The 19,946-nt window shown below is 42.3% G+C and overlaps 1 protein-coding gene across 4 annotated transcripts in view; it reads right to left on the bottom strand.

The window, feature by feature from the left end:
• The window catches only part of LOC131950075 (uncharacterized), a 178,245-nt gene that overhangs the window by 21,903 nt on the left and 136,396 nt on the right, over positions 1-19,946 (bottom strand). For all 4 annotated transcript variants that reach the window (XM_059312111.1, XM_059312114.1, XM_059312115.1 and 1 more), the window contains one exon: positions 8,527-8,609. In XM_059312111.1, coding sequence (XP_059168094.1) covers positions 8,527-8,609 — 83 coding nt within the window. The remainder of the gene's footprint in view (positions 1-8,526; positions 8,610-19,946) is intronic.

The raw sequence follows: 19,946 nt of genomic DNA, 5'->3' as shown, positions 1-19,946 counted from the left end.
CAACCCTAACAGCTGACACGTTACCTCAATTAACCCTGACATATTACACCACACATTAATTAACCCTAACATTAACCCTTCCAACAGACAGACACCATTACCCCCCCCCCCCAGCGCGCGCACACACACACACACACACACACACACACACACACACACACACACACACACACAGCAAGAAGCACAGTTCTCCAGCACAACAGACACATTAGAAGAGAATCGCCTGTCTATATGACGCAGAAATGCCTGTTTTGTTTTCAAGGGTTAATTAAAAAAAAAAATAACAGCGGTCACCAATGGCGAATCTACATCTACGTTTTATCCGCAGGAATATCTTTACATTTATATGAAGCAGTAAACCAACACAGGCACCCCTCCCCCTTCCACACACGCGCACTCACGCACATCCCGCCCCTCGCTCATAGCCTCGGCCGATGAAGCTGATCTACATTAATCTTTATTTCGCCTCTTTTCTTCAAGGCAACACAAATCTTCATTTTAACAAAAGCCAACATGAAATGCCAAAGCGATTGTGTTTCGTGGCATCAACTAATGGAAATTTAAAACCTCTAGTGAAGACACTCAAGAAAATAAATTCCAGCGAGCTATTTGCACATCTTATAAACAAAGGAAGTGACACGGACAAACACACGAGCCTGCTATCCGGGAGATCCAAGGAGCGAGGGGTTTACCGAGGGGCCAAATGATCCGCGAGTGAGTACTGGATCATGAGATGGCTTTAGTAGTTCATATGAAATATTGATTTGGAAGGGAAGAAATATGTGATTTTCCTAGGTTATGTTTTTTTTTAATCACAAAAAGAAAGTTAAAAAAAAAAACAAAAAGAAATGTTGAAGTATAATAAGCATATGTAAAAATAAAATTTAGAAAAAAAGAGTGAATACAGGATCATGAGACGGCTTTAGTAGTTCATATGAAATATTGATTTGGAAGGGAAGAAATATGTGATATTTGTAATGTTTTTTTTTCTTCTAAATCACAAAAAGAAAGTTTAAAAAAAAAGACAAAAAGAAATGTTGAAGTATAATAAGCATATGGAAAATAACATTTAGAAAAAAAAATGCGAGTTTGCATTGGCAAGAATAAGATATTTCGTTTACACAAACAAGACTATTAAATTCCAGCTGGTGAATTAAATACACGTGAATATTATAATCATTTGATGAGTTAAAGGTGCACAGTTTAAAAAAAATATGACTTGAAGCTAGGCTTAGGCGAAACTCTAAAGCGAAAGGAAATGCACGTTTTCTTCATAAAGATAGGCAGATTAGTTGCTTAGGCAACTAAAGGTGACTAGATATGATCCATGGTGACGTGTCTTGTTTACACCTGACCAGTGCCAGTGGTTATGTGTAGCTCTACATCTGAGCGCTGGCTATATCTGACCACTGGCTAAATCTGACCACTGGCTAAATCTGAAGAGTGCCTACACAGAACTAAAGATTTCCCACCGGTTTCTGTCAAAGAGATGGACATTAAGTATCGTTTGAGTGGAGGAGAGGGGAGAGAGGGGGGATATTATCTGACATTGACCTTTCGGGATCAATAACTTGACATAAAGATCTTATTAGACGAGGAGGTGGGTGTGGGGGGGGGGGGGGGGGGGGGGGGGGGAAAGGGGGGTTAGGGGAGTAGAGGAGCAAAAAAAAAAAGCTCGAGATGGATGGTGAGTGAGGAAACGTGAAACGAAAAAAAGGACAGATATCCCCGGGGTAACGCTGGGGTGGGGAGGGGGAGTTAATCAATTGGCAGAAATGGCTGAGGATGTAAAATTGTTTAAATATAAAACGAGCAAAATCGAGGGTGAGATTAAAACAAAACTAACGAGGGAAATAAGATTTTTGAGAAGGGGGTGGGAGAGTGTAAAGGGGAAGTATATAAGAACGCGTTAAGTTAAAGGGGAGAGAGACGCCACTGTTACTTGTTCCAAGTAAGCAAAATAAAACTTTAAAAAAATTTCAAGCGCCCCCCGACAATTGGGGCGTCAAGTCGGTTAAATCAAAAGTGGGAGAGTCTTGTGGGAGAGTCTTGCCCGTGTGTCCCGGGGGACGTCTGAACGTCGTCTGCTAATAGGCATGTAAGACCGATGACGTCATTTCGGCTGGAACTGGCCATTTATTTCCAAACTCCAGCCACGCCGGGGCTGCCTTGTAGATATGCAACAGCGGGGTGGGGGAAGTTAGGGTGGGGGGGGGGGGGAGACGACCGGATCAATAGAGAAGATGGACAGTGGGTCTCAGACAATAAATGAAAAGAGGTAAAGATGAGGTGAAAGCCGAGGAAACACCGAGGACCTTTCGGGTCACGCGGCAGACCTTTCGGGTCACGCGGCAGACCTTTCGGCCGTTATTAGTTGCCTCTATCTATGCTAATATTTGGACTCGCCGGATGGACGTCCAGATTTCTCGGCGTCTGGAGCTTCACGTCTAGTGCACGTATGTTGGAGGGTGGTTTTAATGACTAGCATATGTTGAGGCTACAGGATAGAGGACTAACTTGTAGATGTGTATGTACTAAGAAACAAGAGTAACTTGTATATATGTATGTTCTAAGCAGTGGCGTAGGCAGGGGGGGGGGGGGTTAGGGGGGTCATAACCCCCCCATAGACCCATCGATATATAAAAAAAGTGTGAGGGGGGGGGGGTGCAAATCAAAAGTTTGAGGGGGGGGGTGCAAATCGAAAGTTTGAGGGGGGGTGCAAATCAAAAGTTTGAGGGGGGGGGGGGGGTGCAAATCAAAAGTTTGAGGGGGGGGGGGGGTGCAAATCGAAAGTTTGTCCCCGGGTAAAAATTGGACCCTCCCCTTGAGACGCCACTGGTTCTAAGACGCAAGAGTAACTTGTATATGTGTATGTTCTAAGACGCAAGAGTAACTAGTATATGTGTATGTTTTAAGACGCAAGAGTAACTTGTATATGTGTATGTTCTAAGACGCAAGAGTAACTTGTATATGTGTATGTTCTAAGACGCAAGAGTAACTTGTATATGTGTATGTTCTAAGACGCAAGAGTAACTTGTATATGTGTATGTTCTAAGACGCAAGAGTAACTTGTATATGTGTATGTACTAATAAGCAAGAGTAACTTGTATATGTGTATGTTCTAAGACGCAAGAGTAACCTGTATATGTGTATGTTCTAATGCGCAAGAGTAACTTGTATATGTGTATGTTCTAAGACGCAAGAGTAACCTGTATATGTGTATGTACTAAGACGCAAGAGTAACTTGTTTATGTGTATGTTCTAAGACGCAAGAGTAACTTGTAGATGTGTATGTTCTAAGACGCAAGAGTAACTTGTATATGTGTATGTTCTAAGAAGCAAGAGTAACTTGTATATGTGTATGTTCTAAGACGCAAGAGTAACTTGTATATGTGTATGTTTTAAGACGCAAGAGTAACTTGTATATGTGTGTGTTCTAAAACGAAATTCAAGCTAGAATATGTGTACTAAGACAAAAGTCAAATTATGATATGTGATGTTATGAGACGAAGGTGTAACGAATATATGTTCCAGTTGTTACAAGAAAATAAACTAATATTATATGTTTATGTTGTACAACAGTATACGTTCTAGTTTATGTACTAGTACGTGTGTGTACATTGACATATGCTAACCAAAAAGTTTCGAGTTAAATTATCGGACTGGAGGTTGTAGGATATCCCTGAGCCAACCCAGCTCTCACGGGTACTCAACTCCTAAGGTGGGAAAGTAAAGATGGCAGGGTGTAGAACTGATAACATCATCCCCTCATATGCCGAGAAAAACAGAAACAGGCGAGCTCTACTTCACCTGCCCTATTGACCGTCCGGTCCTAAAGGGTAACTAGCCTTATACGTGTTTAGTATGATATTTAAAAAAAAACAAAACATTTAGATATTCTATAACACAAAAGGCCAATAAATCAAACACATCCATAACGCAACATGTTTAGTAAGTTCACACACACATAGGATAAAGCCCAACACACTGGTTTAAACCCATACAAAAAACACTCGTGTTTATCTAGCCATCGACAAAGCTCGTTACATGCACGTATCAAATGTGCACACGCTTGACTGCGAGACACGCATCCCTGCTAACTCGCTCGTCGACATACCTCCCTGTGTCGGAGGATACAAAAACAAAAGTTAAAAAAAAAGTTAACAAAACAATCTCTTATTTCTCTGCCGCAACGATATGTGTTCAGGGGTAAAAGTTATTTTATTTAAAATGGCGTCTATATAGAAGGGATGTAACTCTTTGCTGACAACCTCAGCCCGCTTTCGTCACGTGACTAAACTCGTGTCGTACCTGACACAACAGAACCTGAGGTTGGCCCCTGGCACACGCGCTCAAACCCAGACCGGCGAGGGATTAGCGCCGAGGCGCTACCGACTTAGCCACGAGTGAGCACGCATCGAAACAATTTGTTTGCCGGCCCAAAGTTGACAGAGGTAGAGGTACGTAGTCTATTAATAGGTGCTAGTCAAGGCCAGATACTCAACCTGTGGCCAGTTACTTAGTCCGTAGGCATCCACCACATACGTAGGCATCCACCACATTTGTAGGCATCCACCACATTTGTAAGCATCCACCACATTCGTAGACAACCACCATATTCGTAGGCATCCACCACATTTGTAGGCATCCACCACATTTGTAAGCATCCACCACATTCGTAGACAGGCACCACATTTGTAGGCATCCACAACATTCGTAGGCAGCCACCACATTCGTGGACAGGCGCCACAGTTGTAGGCAGCTACCACATTCGTGGGCAGGCACCACATTCGTAGACAACCACCATATTCGTAGGCATCCACCACATTCGTAGGCAGCCACCACATTCGTAGACAGGCACCACAGTTGTAGGCAGCTACCACATTCGTGGGCAGGCACCACATTCGTAGACAACCACCATATTCGTAGGCAGGCACCACATCCGTAAGCAAGCACCACATTCGTAGGCATCCACCACATCCGTAGGCAGCCACCACATCCGTAGGCAGCTACCATTTAGGCCAAATGCTCAGATTTGTTAAAGCAAACACTGTTACCACTACTGTGGTGGTGTAGTAATCATACAAGGACACAAAGAGCCTGCCATCGTTGGTCACGTGCGTTGTCCACCCTACACCTGCAATCAACGTCATCACAATGACTATAATCATTCTATCACACGGCACTACTTATATCCATCTGGATGTATCAAAAGTAGCAGTAAACTATTACTATGCTAAGACTCAGAAATGCGTAATGGTGAAAGCAATGACGATTAGCAAGGCTTTCCTAGAGCATATCAACAAACATAAAGTTCTGTAAAGTAAAATGTAATGTACATCTGCCATTGTCGTATCGCATCAAGCCAAGAATAGATAACTCTAACTCCAAAAAAGACTACATGGGTAATTAGGTTTTATAAAGGTACTTTGTATGGCCGCCGACCTACCAATGAGAGGCTAATTAGCCCTATTGACTGCGGGACACGCATGAGTTGAATAGACTGGATCACACCGTCAAATAAAGCCCTCGACCGGCAGCTCACTGCGAGATGCGTGACTAGCGACGTCACACCACGACATGAGTACCAATCATAACGTTTGTTAGCACTAATGGGGCGGAGTAATTACTGCTCGTTGATGAGCTTACCTCGTTAAATGTTGATGGGGCGGATCTTGTTATACAGGTGGGAGGGTGTGGGCGGGGCGTGTCACGTGGAAAGAAGTGCTTTTCTCACATGGGGTTGAGGGGGGGGGGGGGGAAGAAGAAAGCACTCACAACATTGGCAACTTGAGGATTTTGTCAACAGCAATAATTTTCACACAAAAATAAACAAAAAACTAAAAAAGTAACAAAATTCTTTCGCCAATAGGTTAACACTTACATTAAACAAACCGGAACCCGTTCGAACGCCAAGCACACAAACACAGATGACGCGTTAAACAACGGCTTCATCATTTCTTAATTGATAAACTGCCACAACACTAGAAAATAAAGATCCCCTCCCCAGGAGGTACATCCGCCATTTTCTTTTATTATTTATCGATCGGCCTCAACACAGAACGAGGAGCATCCACGGGTCTAGATTAACAAATAAGAACAATAAAACAGTTTAACGACACCCTCAACGCCCTCCCTCCGTCGTAAACCCGACGCCTCGACACCCCCGTCCTTTCTAGTCAGGGATAAAAGAAGTTAAAGACGAGCACATTAACAGAATAAATAATCACACAGCCTAAGGGCTCTTTTTAAAATGTCCACGGAATACTTGATGATGTGTGCAGTTTAGGGAATTCAAAGAGTGACGTCATGAGACAAGGGAGATAATGTTTTAAAAGGGACGGGGTTATTTCCCGTGGAAAGAAAAAAACATTGCATTCTGTTGTTTTTAATTTCTTTATTTAAAAATAAATAAAAAGACTTTCTTTTAATGCAAGACCCAGAATTAGAAATACAACAGAGAATATTAACTAGGACAGCCGTTAACCTAATCTCGGATATTTAAGTACATCTGAAGACAATAAAGTATTGATTTAAACGTAAAATCTTACCAAGCTATATTAGGCAGTGACCTATTAAATATTGGTAAGCGACCTACTAATAAATGACCTATAAAGGTCGGAAACGTGAAGTTATAACAAGCAGCTGAATCCACTTACAACGACACGACAATAATCAAATCTTTTACACGGAGAAAACAGGTTAAACATTACAGGTGTTTAAAAGACTCCAAACACATTGAAGAACATAGTTAGACTTTCATATTTAAAAGGTGCACAGCCTTAAGGATAGGTAACACTGATATCAATGATTTATTAAACCAGACAGTCAGGTGTAGTTTTCACCTGGTTTAGTATCTTCAGCAGGTAGATGAGATCGATACGGAGTGTTCAATATCTAGTTCAACACATTCTAAAATAGGAACACCGAGCTAGAATGTGGGGAAGTTATCAATCATTAAATGGTGGTGCTTCATTCGCCGCATTAGAGTGGCATTAACCTCAGATTTGTGTGCTATCGACTTTCTAATTGGTCAGGTATGAGGTATCAACTTCTGGTGTGCTATCAACATCAAGTATCTGAGGGGGAGGAGGTGTCAACCTCTAATTGGTGAGGTATCAACGTTTACCTGGTGAGGTATCAACCTCTAACTAGTAAGGTATCAACCTCTAACTGGTGAGGTATCAACCTCTAACTGGTGAGGTATCAACCTCAGGAAAGCTATCAACATCAAGTTGGGGGGGGGGGGGGTGTATCAACAACATCAAGTTGGGGGGGGGGGGTGTATCAACCTCTAATAACCCATCGAACTAGGGTGGTGACGACACAAAGCAAAAGTTATCAACCACCCCTTGGACACTAACCCGCGATAGAGTGTTACACGCGAGTCTTTTATGTTTAATGTATCAGGCGTTAACTGCCGTCAAGCGTCAACTTCCCAATAGGTGTAAAGCCGCTCTCCGTTCGCAGGTGTTAAACCACAAAGGCAGTTAAACTGCAACCATTCTTTATGTCGCTTTGATTGGTCAAACGCTGCATGCAGAATGTCAACAATATGACGCACTAGCCTCACACAGCGAAACTTTTGTGATTGGCCAGTGACGTAAGTGTTACTGGCAACTTCCTGTCAACTTATGACGTAGTAAGTTCAATGACGTAGTAGGTTTAGACAGTGGATAAAGTAGGGAATGCTACTCTGAATTCATTTATTAAAAGGACACTTTTGCCAAATGTAAAAAAAAAAAAATTAAAAAAAAAAGTGACAAGAATAGCCATTCTACCTGAACCTAATCATTCGAATACTTCCCAGTGCAAGTTTAAAATATAAAGCATTGACACGGCTGTTGGGAAGCCGTAGGCGTGTTGCAACAAAAAAAACACAATAAAAATAAAACAGCAATATTTCATGCAGAGACTTTGACAGGTACGCCCCAGAAAGGTTGTATAAATAGCCGGTTCCCCCAGCTACAGCCGGGCTCACGGCTCAGCACGTGCTTTATTTAACATCCCGCCGTCTGCTGAAAGACGCGTCATTTACACCTCCGTTTCAGTCGGATGTGCACCAACTGGCACCGAGGGGGGACCCGCAGGAAATATGTTTAAAACATTTACAGACTCCGTATCTCTTGCTGCCCATTAAAACGCCTGGGTTTTCTCCCAGTTGTAGAGAAATAGACGAAACAGGGGCGATAAAAATTGTATATATGGTGTTCGGCGTTCGACATGAAATAGGAATATGCAAGTGAAATTTTACACGAGTTGCGTATGCGATACAATTGCGCATTCGTCGAACATTTAGATACTGAGAAAAAATTCGTAAACTTCTTTACAAAAACCATTACACACGCTGTGCACATGATACAAACTTTAACACACCCAACATACACGTGAAAATATACGAGAATCTAGTGCGCATGTACGTCACTGAGGCACGGAGCCTACGTCACCAAGATAGCTACGTCACGGCACACGCTGACACCCACCAACTACGTCACTCGGACACCCCAACACACTGTGATGACGTACCTGCTGAGGTCCGGCTGGAGACGAGGGCGTGTACTGCGGTAAACTCTGAGAGCTGGAGAATCCAGAGTCGGCGCCGCTTTGGTCTGGAACGAAAAAGAAAAAAGGTCAAGGTTATTAAATTTTATGTTTTTGTCAACATGTCAGGGAAAGAAATATTCCAGTTATTGATTGTGGTGGTAAAACGGTGATATCAGCGTGAACGTGTTTGGAAAAGTCACAGGCCTGGCTTGACATGGAACCGCTTGACAAAACGCCCAGAAAAACCGATAACACTAAACACACTTCCGGTTCGCAGCCGGAAGCCGGAAACATAGTCCGGAGGGAGCGAGTGTCCAGACGAGTCCCATAAGGACATAAAGGTAATGTCATGATGACATACTCATTTGTCAGTTGTTTTTTTTAAATAATTCAAATCTGTAGAGCTTTTAAATCTAATAAAGAAAAAAAAAACGAAATGCGATCTACGTAGTATTTGAAACCCAATGAGGCATTCATGATTTAATTAATCGGCGATATTTTCTTGTGCAGATAAAAAGGAAAGTGAGCAGACAAGTAAGAACACGTGATGGCTCTAATGTTCTGACGTACGAGCCATTAATTAATCCACCGACGTAAAATAAAGATGGTTAAAACTGTCGGTCCCGGTCGTTATTTTTACACGTCATTTAAAATTTCAATTAAAAATTGCATCAATGGAACGGACGCTAAGTCAAACCCAAAAAGATATCTCAGTAATCGGACGCACAATTGTTAACTTTATGATGTACTTTAGACAGCATTATACGCCTGAAATGTCAGGTTTTTGTTGAGATACTGGACACCGTAGTGACTGGACATTGATGATAAGGGTTTGTCTTTAAATCAAATCCTTCAGTTATATATCACGTGACATTGTAAACGAATAGTTTTGTTTGCAGTAAAGTACATTAATACTACAGCTTCTGTGAAGACAGGAAGATGTCTAACTGGGAAAACCCTAAGAAAAAAAAACTATTTTAAGTACAATGCTAAACAGGCAAGGAGGGTAAAAAAGAAAAATACAAAGCTGCAGAAATCTGGCATAAAAAGTTTTGGCAGAGTTTTCTTTTTTAGACTGATAGATCTGACTTCAAATTCTAGAATTAGGTCAAGGTTAGCGTCTCTTTGTACAAGGTCATTAGTTAAATTAAACTTTTTGTTCATACTGTAAAATAAAAAAAAAAGAGCGTATTCAAAGAGAGATAATCAAATAGTAAAAAAAAGGTAGAGTGAATGAGGAGAATTAGGTAGGCAGAATACAAAGGAGGAAAGTGAACAGAAAGTGAGTAAAGGAGAGAAGTTTGAAAAGGAAGGAGTTAAAAAACTAGTGAAATGGAGAAGAGAGGGGAATTAGAAATAAACAGATGAGGTGGAAAAAAGGCCTTATAGAAAAAGCGAGGGCAATTATCTTAATAAAAAATGAGCATGAAAAAAAAAGGAAATCAATCGTCTGGTGCTGTTAGAACAGGGAATTGTACAGGTGAGCACAACGTGAGCGCTCACCTGTGATACCTGGACAACGGGATTCCAAACGTTCGCAGCGCACGTCACAGATGTGGCAATAACAACAAACCCCCCTCGCAACCCTCGCTCAGAAATAAAAACCTCGTCATTTCCTTTTCTACTTGTGGGTGTAAACAGCCCGCAAGACGCTCCACGAGAAGCGCCGGGCAAATCCCCATCCGGACGTCCTAGAGGTCAGAACAATAAAAGGCCACATGTAGATGAGAGCCCAGGAATATGTGGCCCACGGAGCCGTCGTAGGAAGACTATGTGCTGCCGGTTGGCTCTGGGGGCGGGGGGTGACCTGAAGTGAGGGTGGGGATGGACTGTGGGAGGGGGGGCGTCTAATACGATGGGAAATGTAGCCTCCCCCAGACAAGAGACTTATACGTGACCGGGGAGAAAAAGAAATTAAGAAAAACAAATTCAGAATAAATAGTATCAAGATACGAGAGTTGGCGAGGGTTTGAGACGATCGATAAATGAAATACCCACACATAAAACACACATACATACATTATATTCATACACTTACATACACACATATATTTAGCTGTGAGCCATCAGTAATAGAATAAAAGAAAATATATCTGCTGTGTTAGCTGATCCGCCTTGTTAAAAATTAACGTATGAAATAAGAAACTATTCTCGCATTTCTAGAAGGTTCTGTCCAACACATGAGAGAAGCCACCAACAAATTTTACAGCACAGCGGGTGTACATGGCATTCTGGTACAGCAGACTTAGGGGAAACTTGTTGTGATGTTTTGGGGTTATTTTGTGGGTTAGGATGGACTGGCCCGTCTACAGGGGAAAATCCCCATGGGCCCCAAGGTGGCAATCCTGGTGGGCCCCCAGGAGGTAATCTCGGTGCCCCCCCCGAAGGTAATCTCGGTGCCCCCCCCCCCCCCCCCCCACGCAAGAATTTCTCCACTCATTTTGCCATTCATTCTACCAAGGATTAAAATTCAGGCTTTGATATAGAAAAAAAAATTGCACATTGAAAATTTCAATCTGGGGCTGGGGGCCCCTTTTTACAACTTCCCGGGCCTCCGGGACACAGCCAGTCCACCCCTGGGACGGAGTTAGAGTGTAAGAAAGTGTAGCCCATTGCACACATCCTAACGACATAATGGAATGTCAGTCAATCTAAAGAGCAGCTACAACAAAACCTTGAAGCCGGGGACAGTATGGAACTGTGGAGACCTAAAAGAACAGGAGCCGGATTATTTCCTTCTATTAAAGCTTAAACTGAAGGTCGCCCAATTCCCCCCTCCCCCTCTCTCTCCGCGTGTTTGAGGAGTTATTGACCTTTGGTACACATACGGCAGAGTGGGGGTGGGAAGGGGTGGGGGGGGGGGGGGGAAGCAGAAGAACAGGTGGCTGATCGATCTGAGAGTTCCATCCCCCCCCCCCTCCACATCAGCACCGCAATAGATACTTGCCGGCACATTAAATCACCCCCCCCCTCCCCCGCCGGTACACTTCAGTTGGTGGTTTGTACCCCCGAGTACCCGACACGAACCGTTTGTTTTCCTCATCGCATTATAAAAATAGAACTCTGACCCTGTTAAGCTCATTATAGCTCCTCGAACAACCCTCGCCAGAGCTCAACGGATCGATGTGATTGCATTAGCAGAGGGCTCAAATTTTGATTTTTGTACACCTTTTTTTTGGAGGAGGGCGACCTGTGAACAGCCCCCCCCCCCCCCCCCGACATCACATAAACCTAGCACGACATAAGGATGCTTGGTTTATAGTTCGATGTTAAAGATAAAAGAAAAATATTACGGTTATGGGGGTGGGGACGGGGCGGATGGGCTAGGGTAAGGTGGCGGCAAAGCGGAGCTACTTTTAAGTTACATTTGATAATCGAATTACGAGTAAAGAAAACATTTGAATAATCGTTTCGTTTGATCGTCGAAGTATTTTTTTTTCCTAAAAATAAATTAATTAACAAGTGCTAGTCGTTTACAGCCTAGATCTACATAGAGTGCATCTTGGGTCTACCTAGAGATAAAAGATTGATTCTTATATCTGTTATAGAAAACTTAATAAATATTTTTCTTATAGTAATTTTCTACAAGAAAAAAAATTGCTCCCCCCCCAATCCCTCTAGCGTGTGCGCCTAGTGAAGAGTTGAAGGGGTGGGGGTGTCAGGTTTCATTTAAAGTTCATTTAATCTCAGTTTAGAAGTTTGACGTAAATACGACATCAAAGTCGTCATCTGAGCACGCCGTGACATATTTTATTTATCCACTCGCTGTACGCTCGTCACGTCCAGGGGTCTCGTGTCCACAGTGATAGTATTTCAGGCATCGCTGCAGGGGTGGGGGGGGGGGGGGGGGGGTGGGGGTGGGGGGGGGGGTGGGGAGAAGAAGGGGAGTATTGCTACATAGTAGTGCCTATATTTATACACTACACCTCAGGGCATCGGTTATATCCACATCTACACACCACTAGTGCCCACATCTAAACACCAGTAGTGCCCACATCTACACACCAGTAGTGGCCACATCTACACACCAGAAGTGCCCACATCAACACACCAGTAGTTCCCACATCTACACACCAGTAGTGGCCACATCTACACACCAGTAGTGGCCACATCTACACACCAGTAGTGCCCACATCTACACACCAGTAGTGCCCACATCTACACACCAGTAGTGGCCACATCTACACACCAGTAGTGGCCACATCTACACACCAGTAGTGGCCACATCTACACACCAGTAGTGGCCACATCTACACACCAATAGTTCCAACACACACACACCCGAGTGCCCACAGCCCATTGACTATTGATTAGTCCAATTAACAGAACGACGACACGGCACTAACCGCTCGCTGACCGCGAGAAATCCAGAAAGTAATAAATTAGACAGGACAGATGGCCGGACGACGGGTGGACGCAAATAGCCACCAGCTGACGTCGCCGTATGACGCTGGCCTACGTGATTTGATTCCAAGACTTCTCACCCCCCCCCCCCCCCCCTTCCCCCTCCACCGTCTAGTCGGTTCGTGAACTACCAGTTCACGGATTTCTTTAGCCAACACTGATCAACTTCCTACACTGTACTCACGTTACATGTCCACTACGCTGACGTCACTAACGTTAACTGACAAAGATCAAAGTTAACGTAATAGACCCGTATAATGGTAAACTTGCCTTTGTAGTATAGGAAATATACCGTTCAGAATGGGATAGGGGTACTTGGTTCTTTTCTTCGTGTAGGGTTAGTTATTAGGGCAAGGTAAGTCCATGGTTCCAAGTAGGGTCGGAAGAGGTTTGATTGGGGGGGGGGGGGGGGTGATATATAATTGGGGCATCTGTAATGAACCATTAGAGAGGTGTCGTTACGAAGGTTAAGATATGTTTAGATAAGGTGTCGGTTTGACCAATGTAAAAATGTCGACTAGATCTATATCGTGCATCGTTTCTTATAAACGATCCAACCAATTTGTATTTAAATATGTGGATAAACATGCGAATAACCAATAACAGGCATTGAACTCAGTAGTACACAGTGCTCTAGATATTGTGCTACAAACTTATGACACACCGTGCTACACACTTGACATACACAAACTAGCTACACACCCAAACAACTCGTGCTACACACTCTAGACACACCGTGCTAGTCTGTAGCCCTCCACTAGCGTGTCAATGAACAGTTTAACATACAACCTTTACGTGTAAAAAAAATGTTGCTTCGTGTAGATCAGAGGTTCTCACAATATCACATGGCTGTGACCCCAACATAAAACATAAAAATATACATACATACACACAGACACATACATACAAATGTACATACATACATACATACATACATACATACATACATACATACATACATACATACATACATACATACATACATACAATAGGATGATAAAGGGGGATGTTGATGGGAGAGGGTAAGGTAGGGGAGGGATGAGGTGGGTAGATAGGAAGGGATAATGTCGAGGGAGTAAGATCGGAGTGGATAAGGGAGGGGATGATGAGGGGTGTTTGTGAGGGGGGGGGGGTAAGGCAGAGGTAGTACGAAGTGAGAGTGGGTAAGGCAAAGGAGGGGTGATGTGGGGAAGAGATAAATTAGGAGGGGGTAACATGGGTCTGTGGTTACATTGGGTGAAGTGGTGAGAAGGGTATGATGGGGTAGGTGTTGAGTGCATATTTGCAACTACCTCCCCCTGAAAGGTGTTGAGCGTATGTTTACAACTACACCCCCACCCCCTTACAAGACTTGCCAGTTGGTCCAGCCTAACACAACACCGGTACCTGGCACACGCCGACACAAACTTACCTACACAACCATGCATTAATTAGCCCACCTTCACCTTTAAGATAATTAGTATGACGTCAAGCACAGCCAGGTAGGCTTCACCAGATGACTAAGAGATTCTAGAGCAGTAAATTGTAACCAGGGCCACGCCCTTTTCATCCACCCCCCCCCCCCCTTCGCTCTTTTCTGCTAACTCATGGCCTACAGACCCTACACCAACCTATTCTAATAAAGCATGGCACCCCAGCATGTTCTAGGAATGCACCCCTCCCACCCTCTCACTGTTGTTTGGTACCCCACTGCAACCTATTATATTAAGTCATGGCGCCCCACCCTTATCCCGTTGTATTGGCACCCCACCGCAACCTATTCTATTAAGTCATGGCGCCCCACCCTCGCCCTGTTATATTGCCACCCACCGCAACCTATTCTATTAAGTCATGGCGCTCCACCCTCACCCCGTTGTATTGCCACCCCACCGCAACCTATTCTATTAAGTCATGGCGCCCCACCCTCACCCCGTTGTATTGCCACCCCACCGCAACCTATTCTATTAAGTCATGGCGCCCCACCCTCACCCCGTTGTATTGCCACCCCACCGCAACCTATTCTATTAACTCATGGCGCCCCACCCTCACCCCGTTGTATTGGCACCCTACTGCAACTTATTCCATTAAGTCATGGCGCCCCACATCCAACTGGTTGTAATAATGCATAGTCTGACACCCCCCTTCCATAATAAAACAAGGTACACCGCATCTCATGTTTCCTACCACACCGCTATTATGTTACACGAGCATATCAATTTTATAGTACAGCTAGCAACTTTTTAACAGTACACTGTCAGCTAGCAATGGTACACAATCGTGTTTTCCCACCGATTATTTTTCGTAAACAATTATGTATTCCTGCAATATAATACACATGTGAAATCGTTTTTATACGAATATTCTATAGTTACATACAAACAATGTAATTACGTTCATATTCGTTCAACTGCGTTCTTTTTCTTTGTTCAGGAACTCATTTATTTGCGTACAATGTTGTTCGTGTAATATTGCAATGCAAAACAGGTGTCAGTATTTACAGAGGGTAATTGACATCGATTTATCCCGAACATTGGATCAAATGTGCCTCATCAATAAAGGCAAAAAATGTTTACATTGAAACTCTATAGGGGCGGCGACTTAAAATTATTTACAAATAAGTTCACGGATGGGCAAAGGTAAATGTTTTTCAACAAATAAAGTGAGTTAATCACCTGGTATCTTGCCAGATAATCACCCCTGTTCTCGTTTGTCAGGTGACGTCTCTCGTCGCTTAGGTAGATAACGTAACAAAAAAAGAAGTTACAGCAAATGTTACGGTTGTCTGTGGTAAGGAAACAATGTGCGAAATAGGTGTTAGACTCCTAGATAGTGTGAATTGTATCACACGGGGGGGGGGGGGGGATTTTATACCTTCATATAGGGGAGGAGTTTGATTCTCACAAAGGTGTGAGTTAAACCTTCACACAGGGTGGAGTTAAGAAGATCACATGGGAGGGGGGGGGGGGAGGTTAAATTATCAAATATCGTGGGAGGAGGTGAGTGACCGACACAGAATAGGAATGGGAAGTCTGACCACAAAAAACGGTGGATTTACTCACACAAAATAATCAACAAGACATTACACCCCGAAAAGTAGATCATTGTGTGCGGCTGGCATTAGACCACGAAGCCGACTACACGACAGTATAAAGCAAAGTACCGAACACAGCACAAAGTCTTCAATGTTGACGTACAACACAACAAGGTTAACAACGAACATAAATTACTTCACTGACGGGGTATAATGTACAGACATAAAGACATAAAACGGCAAATTGTTAGCTTGTTGCTGCTTTATAGCTGCTTCTAAAAGGGTTATTGCACTAATGATGTTGTCTATACAAGTACTAAAGATGCCGTTTTGAAAGGCTCTAACGATGCTACTCAGTAAAGAGAAATGTACTAACGATGTAATTTGAAGGAGAAATGTACTAACGATGTAATTTAATTTGAAGGAGAAATGTACTAACGATGTAATTTGAAAAAGAAATGTACTAACGATGTAATTTCAAGGAGAAATGTACTAACGATGTAATTTCGAGGAGAAATGTACTAGCGATGTAATTTCTAGGAGAAATGTAAGTTAAAAGTAAGTTTCCCTTTCAAACCTGACGGTCTATTGGGCAAGTGAAGTAGAGTTTACTTGTTTCTGTGACCTCGGCATATGAAGAGATAGTGTGGTCAGCACTATGCCCAGCCGCCAGCAGAAATGTACTAATAATGTAATTTCAAGGAGAAATGTACTAAAGATGTAATTTCGAGGAGAAATGTACTAACGACTGAAATGAGAAATTTCCGTTACCGAGATTTTCTCGCAAATCTCGAGAAGAAAAAAATAATGATCTGGCAGTTTTGGGTTGCTTCCCTTTTAGAAACAACATTTTAAAAATATAACACCGCGTCGCCTTACCTCCCCTTTCTCCTTAACTAAAGGTCATGTGCTTCGACGTGGGAAAACTTTACATTAAAAGGTCGATCACTGAGATCACTACAATTGTTGGTGATTGGGTCCAATTAACCATCTGGCCAACTCGACACAACACTGACCGCTGATTAATTAAAAAAAAAAAAAAACTTAATTAAACAAGACCGTAGTTAAACTAACCAGTCAAACGACACGGCAACATTCACACAAAAATTTACACACAACAATGATGTATTACTCTGGTTCTTTCACACGCTTAACGCACATACCTGCACGAATTCTTCACACCTTTACAACACGAGGTACACCAGAAAAACAACACACCTGAACCCTATTGCATCTCAGTGTAGCAGTTGGCTGAGGTAAGATAATCTAAGCGAGATGATGATGCAATTGTACCGCAAGTCGGGCCAATTAACGAGGCGAGGTATAAGATGCTGCGGCGTCTGTACAGGTGTAGGTGCACTCAGGTGTGTTGTATCGATCTATCGATGTTTGGTATCAGTCGGCGTGGTGGTGGTGGCAACAGTTACGTGACTGTTGCATGCAATGTTGACAAGATGGTAAGGTGGAGTGGACGTGATGGTAGAAATGTTGACGTGATGGTAGAAATGTTGACGTAATGGTAGCAATGTTGACATGATGTTAGCAATGTTGACGTGATGGTAGTAATGTTGGCGTGATGGTAGCAATGTTGACGTGATGGTAGCAATGTTGACATGATGGTAGCAATGTTGACGTGATGGTATCTTTGTTGTGACGTGGTAGGAATGTTGATGTGATGTTAACAATGTTGACGGTAGCAATGTTGATTTGATGGTAGCAATGTTGACATGATGGTAGCAATGTTGATTTGATGGTAACAATGTTGACGTTATGGTAGCAATGTTGACATGATGGTAGCAATGTTGAAAAGATGGTAGCAATGTTGAAAAGATGGTAGCAATGTTGACAAGATGGTAGCAATGTTGACATAATGGTAGCAATGCTGACGTGATGGTAGCAATGTTGACATGATGGTAGCTATGTTGACATGATGGTAGCAATGGACGTAATGGTAGAAATGTTGACGTGATGCTACTGACGTTGACGTGAATCTAGCAATCTTGTTTTGATGCCATTGTTTCAATGTTGACGCCAGGCTTACAATGGATTCACCAGTGCTAGACTCTAGAGATATATTGATCAAGGATGTACTACTGCATAGACGATTTCACCCGACCATAGCGCAGTATCCTTAGATTGCTGTCAACACTATCGATAATTTAAAGCGCTGTGTGTATTAGTTAGAGAGGACTTGGGTAAACTAGGGCTAGGGTGAGGATCCAAATGTGATAGGTTTAGTGGTTAGAGTTGAGTTAGGATAAATTAGGTTTGGGATCAAACTGTGATAGGTTTAGTGGTTAGAGTTGAGTTAGGAGAAATTAAGTTTGGGATCAAACTGTGATATGTTAGTGGTTAGAGTTTGAATTAGGGGTAAACTAATGTTAGCTTTAGGATCAAACTGCCTAACAGCAACTGAATACACAGGTGAAATCGTTTATACAGGAGAACTCTTCAGTTACAAATAAACAATGTAATTGCGTACATATTCGTTAAACTGCGTACTTTGTTCAGGAACTCGTTTATTTCCGTACAATGTTGTTTGTGTAATATTGCAATGCTACCCAGACTTTCTATATAGTAACGGCGTAATACGTCGATAAGATAAATATTGATCTAATGAATTACTTGCACAGATTATAAAATGACAGGTGGAAATTACACAACGATCTCTTCATGGTCAGAAAAGCCAACAATGAAATTATAAAATGCCATCTATGTGGTCAAGAAATGACCACTTAACGCTACAATATAAAATAAAAAAAACGACTCACCTGAGAGTGGTAAGAAAGAGGGTGTCAGAGGTGAAACTATTCTAAGTACAGTAAACAAAGATGACTGATTGGTTACCTTACAGGTGAACACAGCAACACCTGAGCTGTCCACCGTTACGGCCATTACCTAACGCGACTTATTTATGATACAGTTGATGCAAGGTAGCAACCGTTCTGTAACTGCTAATGAGGAAAATAACGTCATGGTCGGGAGACTATTACTGCCAACGTGACGAGAATGACATAATCATAAGTCAAGTTTTGTGATTTAAGTAAAGTTTTGTGATTTAGTCAAGTTTTGTGATTTAGGTCAAGTTTTGTAATTTAAGTCGATTTGTGATGTAAGACAATTTTTGTGATTTAAGTCAAGTTTTGTGATTGAAGACAAGCTTTGTGATTAAGTCAAGTTTTGTGATTGAAGACAAGCTTTGTGATTAAGTCAAGTTTTGTGATTTAAGTCAAGTTTTGTGATCTAAGTCAAGTTTTGTGATCTAAGTCAAGTTTTGTGATTTAAGTCAAGTTTTGTGATATAAGTCAAGTTTTGTGAATTTGGAATCATAATGTCGAGTAGTAGAGCGATAATTTTCTGCATCAGCAAGTACGGGTTGGTCAATGACCTTACCCAGTGAAATTTAAAGCGGCTGGACATTGTACTGGACAAAAATAAGTCATAAAAAATAAAAATTAAAAAAGTATGATCAACCATGGTGACCATATTGGTCAAAAATCGTACTTAATTACTCATTAATAGAATTATTAAACTATCGTTTAGTGAAGTCACGGTATTAAAATATAATGTATGTGCAGATGTAGAGCAAGATGATAAGCATTGCATTATCAGGGTAAAGAATAGTACATATGGAGTTATTATCTCGGTACATATGGAGTTATTATCTCGGTACATATGGATTTATTATCTCGGTACATATGGAGTTATTATCTCGGTACATATGGAGTTATTATCTCGGTACATATGGAGTTATTATCTCGGAATAATAAGTTTAAGCACTTTTACTTAAGCTGCATGTATCGAAGTGTAAGCGTACATATCTATAAAACATGTCTCTAGCCTCCCATAAGATTTAAATTGCCGAGGTAATGATCTTTGAAGACATTAGCATAGAAATGGCAGGATGCGACGATGGAACTAGGGGTTTTAAAACGGACCAGCATCAAATTAGCACGTAGACGAGACAAGACGCGGAATTTAAACCCCG

Source organism: Physella acuta, unplaced genomic scaffold (genome assembly GCF_028476545.2).
Source record: "Physella acuta isolate Inbredline_101_S28 unplaced genomic scaffold, ASM2847654v3 ptg000733l, whole genome shotgun sequence".
NCBI classification, from domain to species: domain Eukaryota; kingdom Metazoa; phylum Mollusca; class Gastropoda; family Physidae; genus Physella; species Physella acuta.
This window is presented reverse-complemented; position numbering and strand designations above follow the sequence as displayed.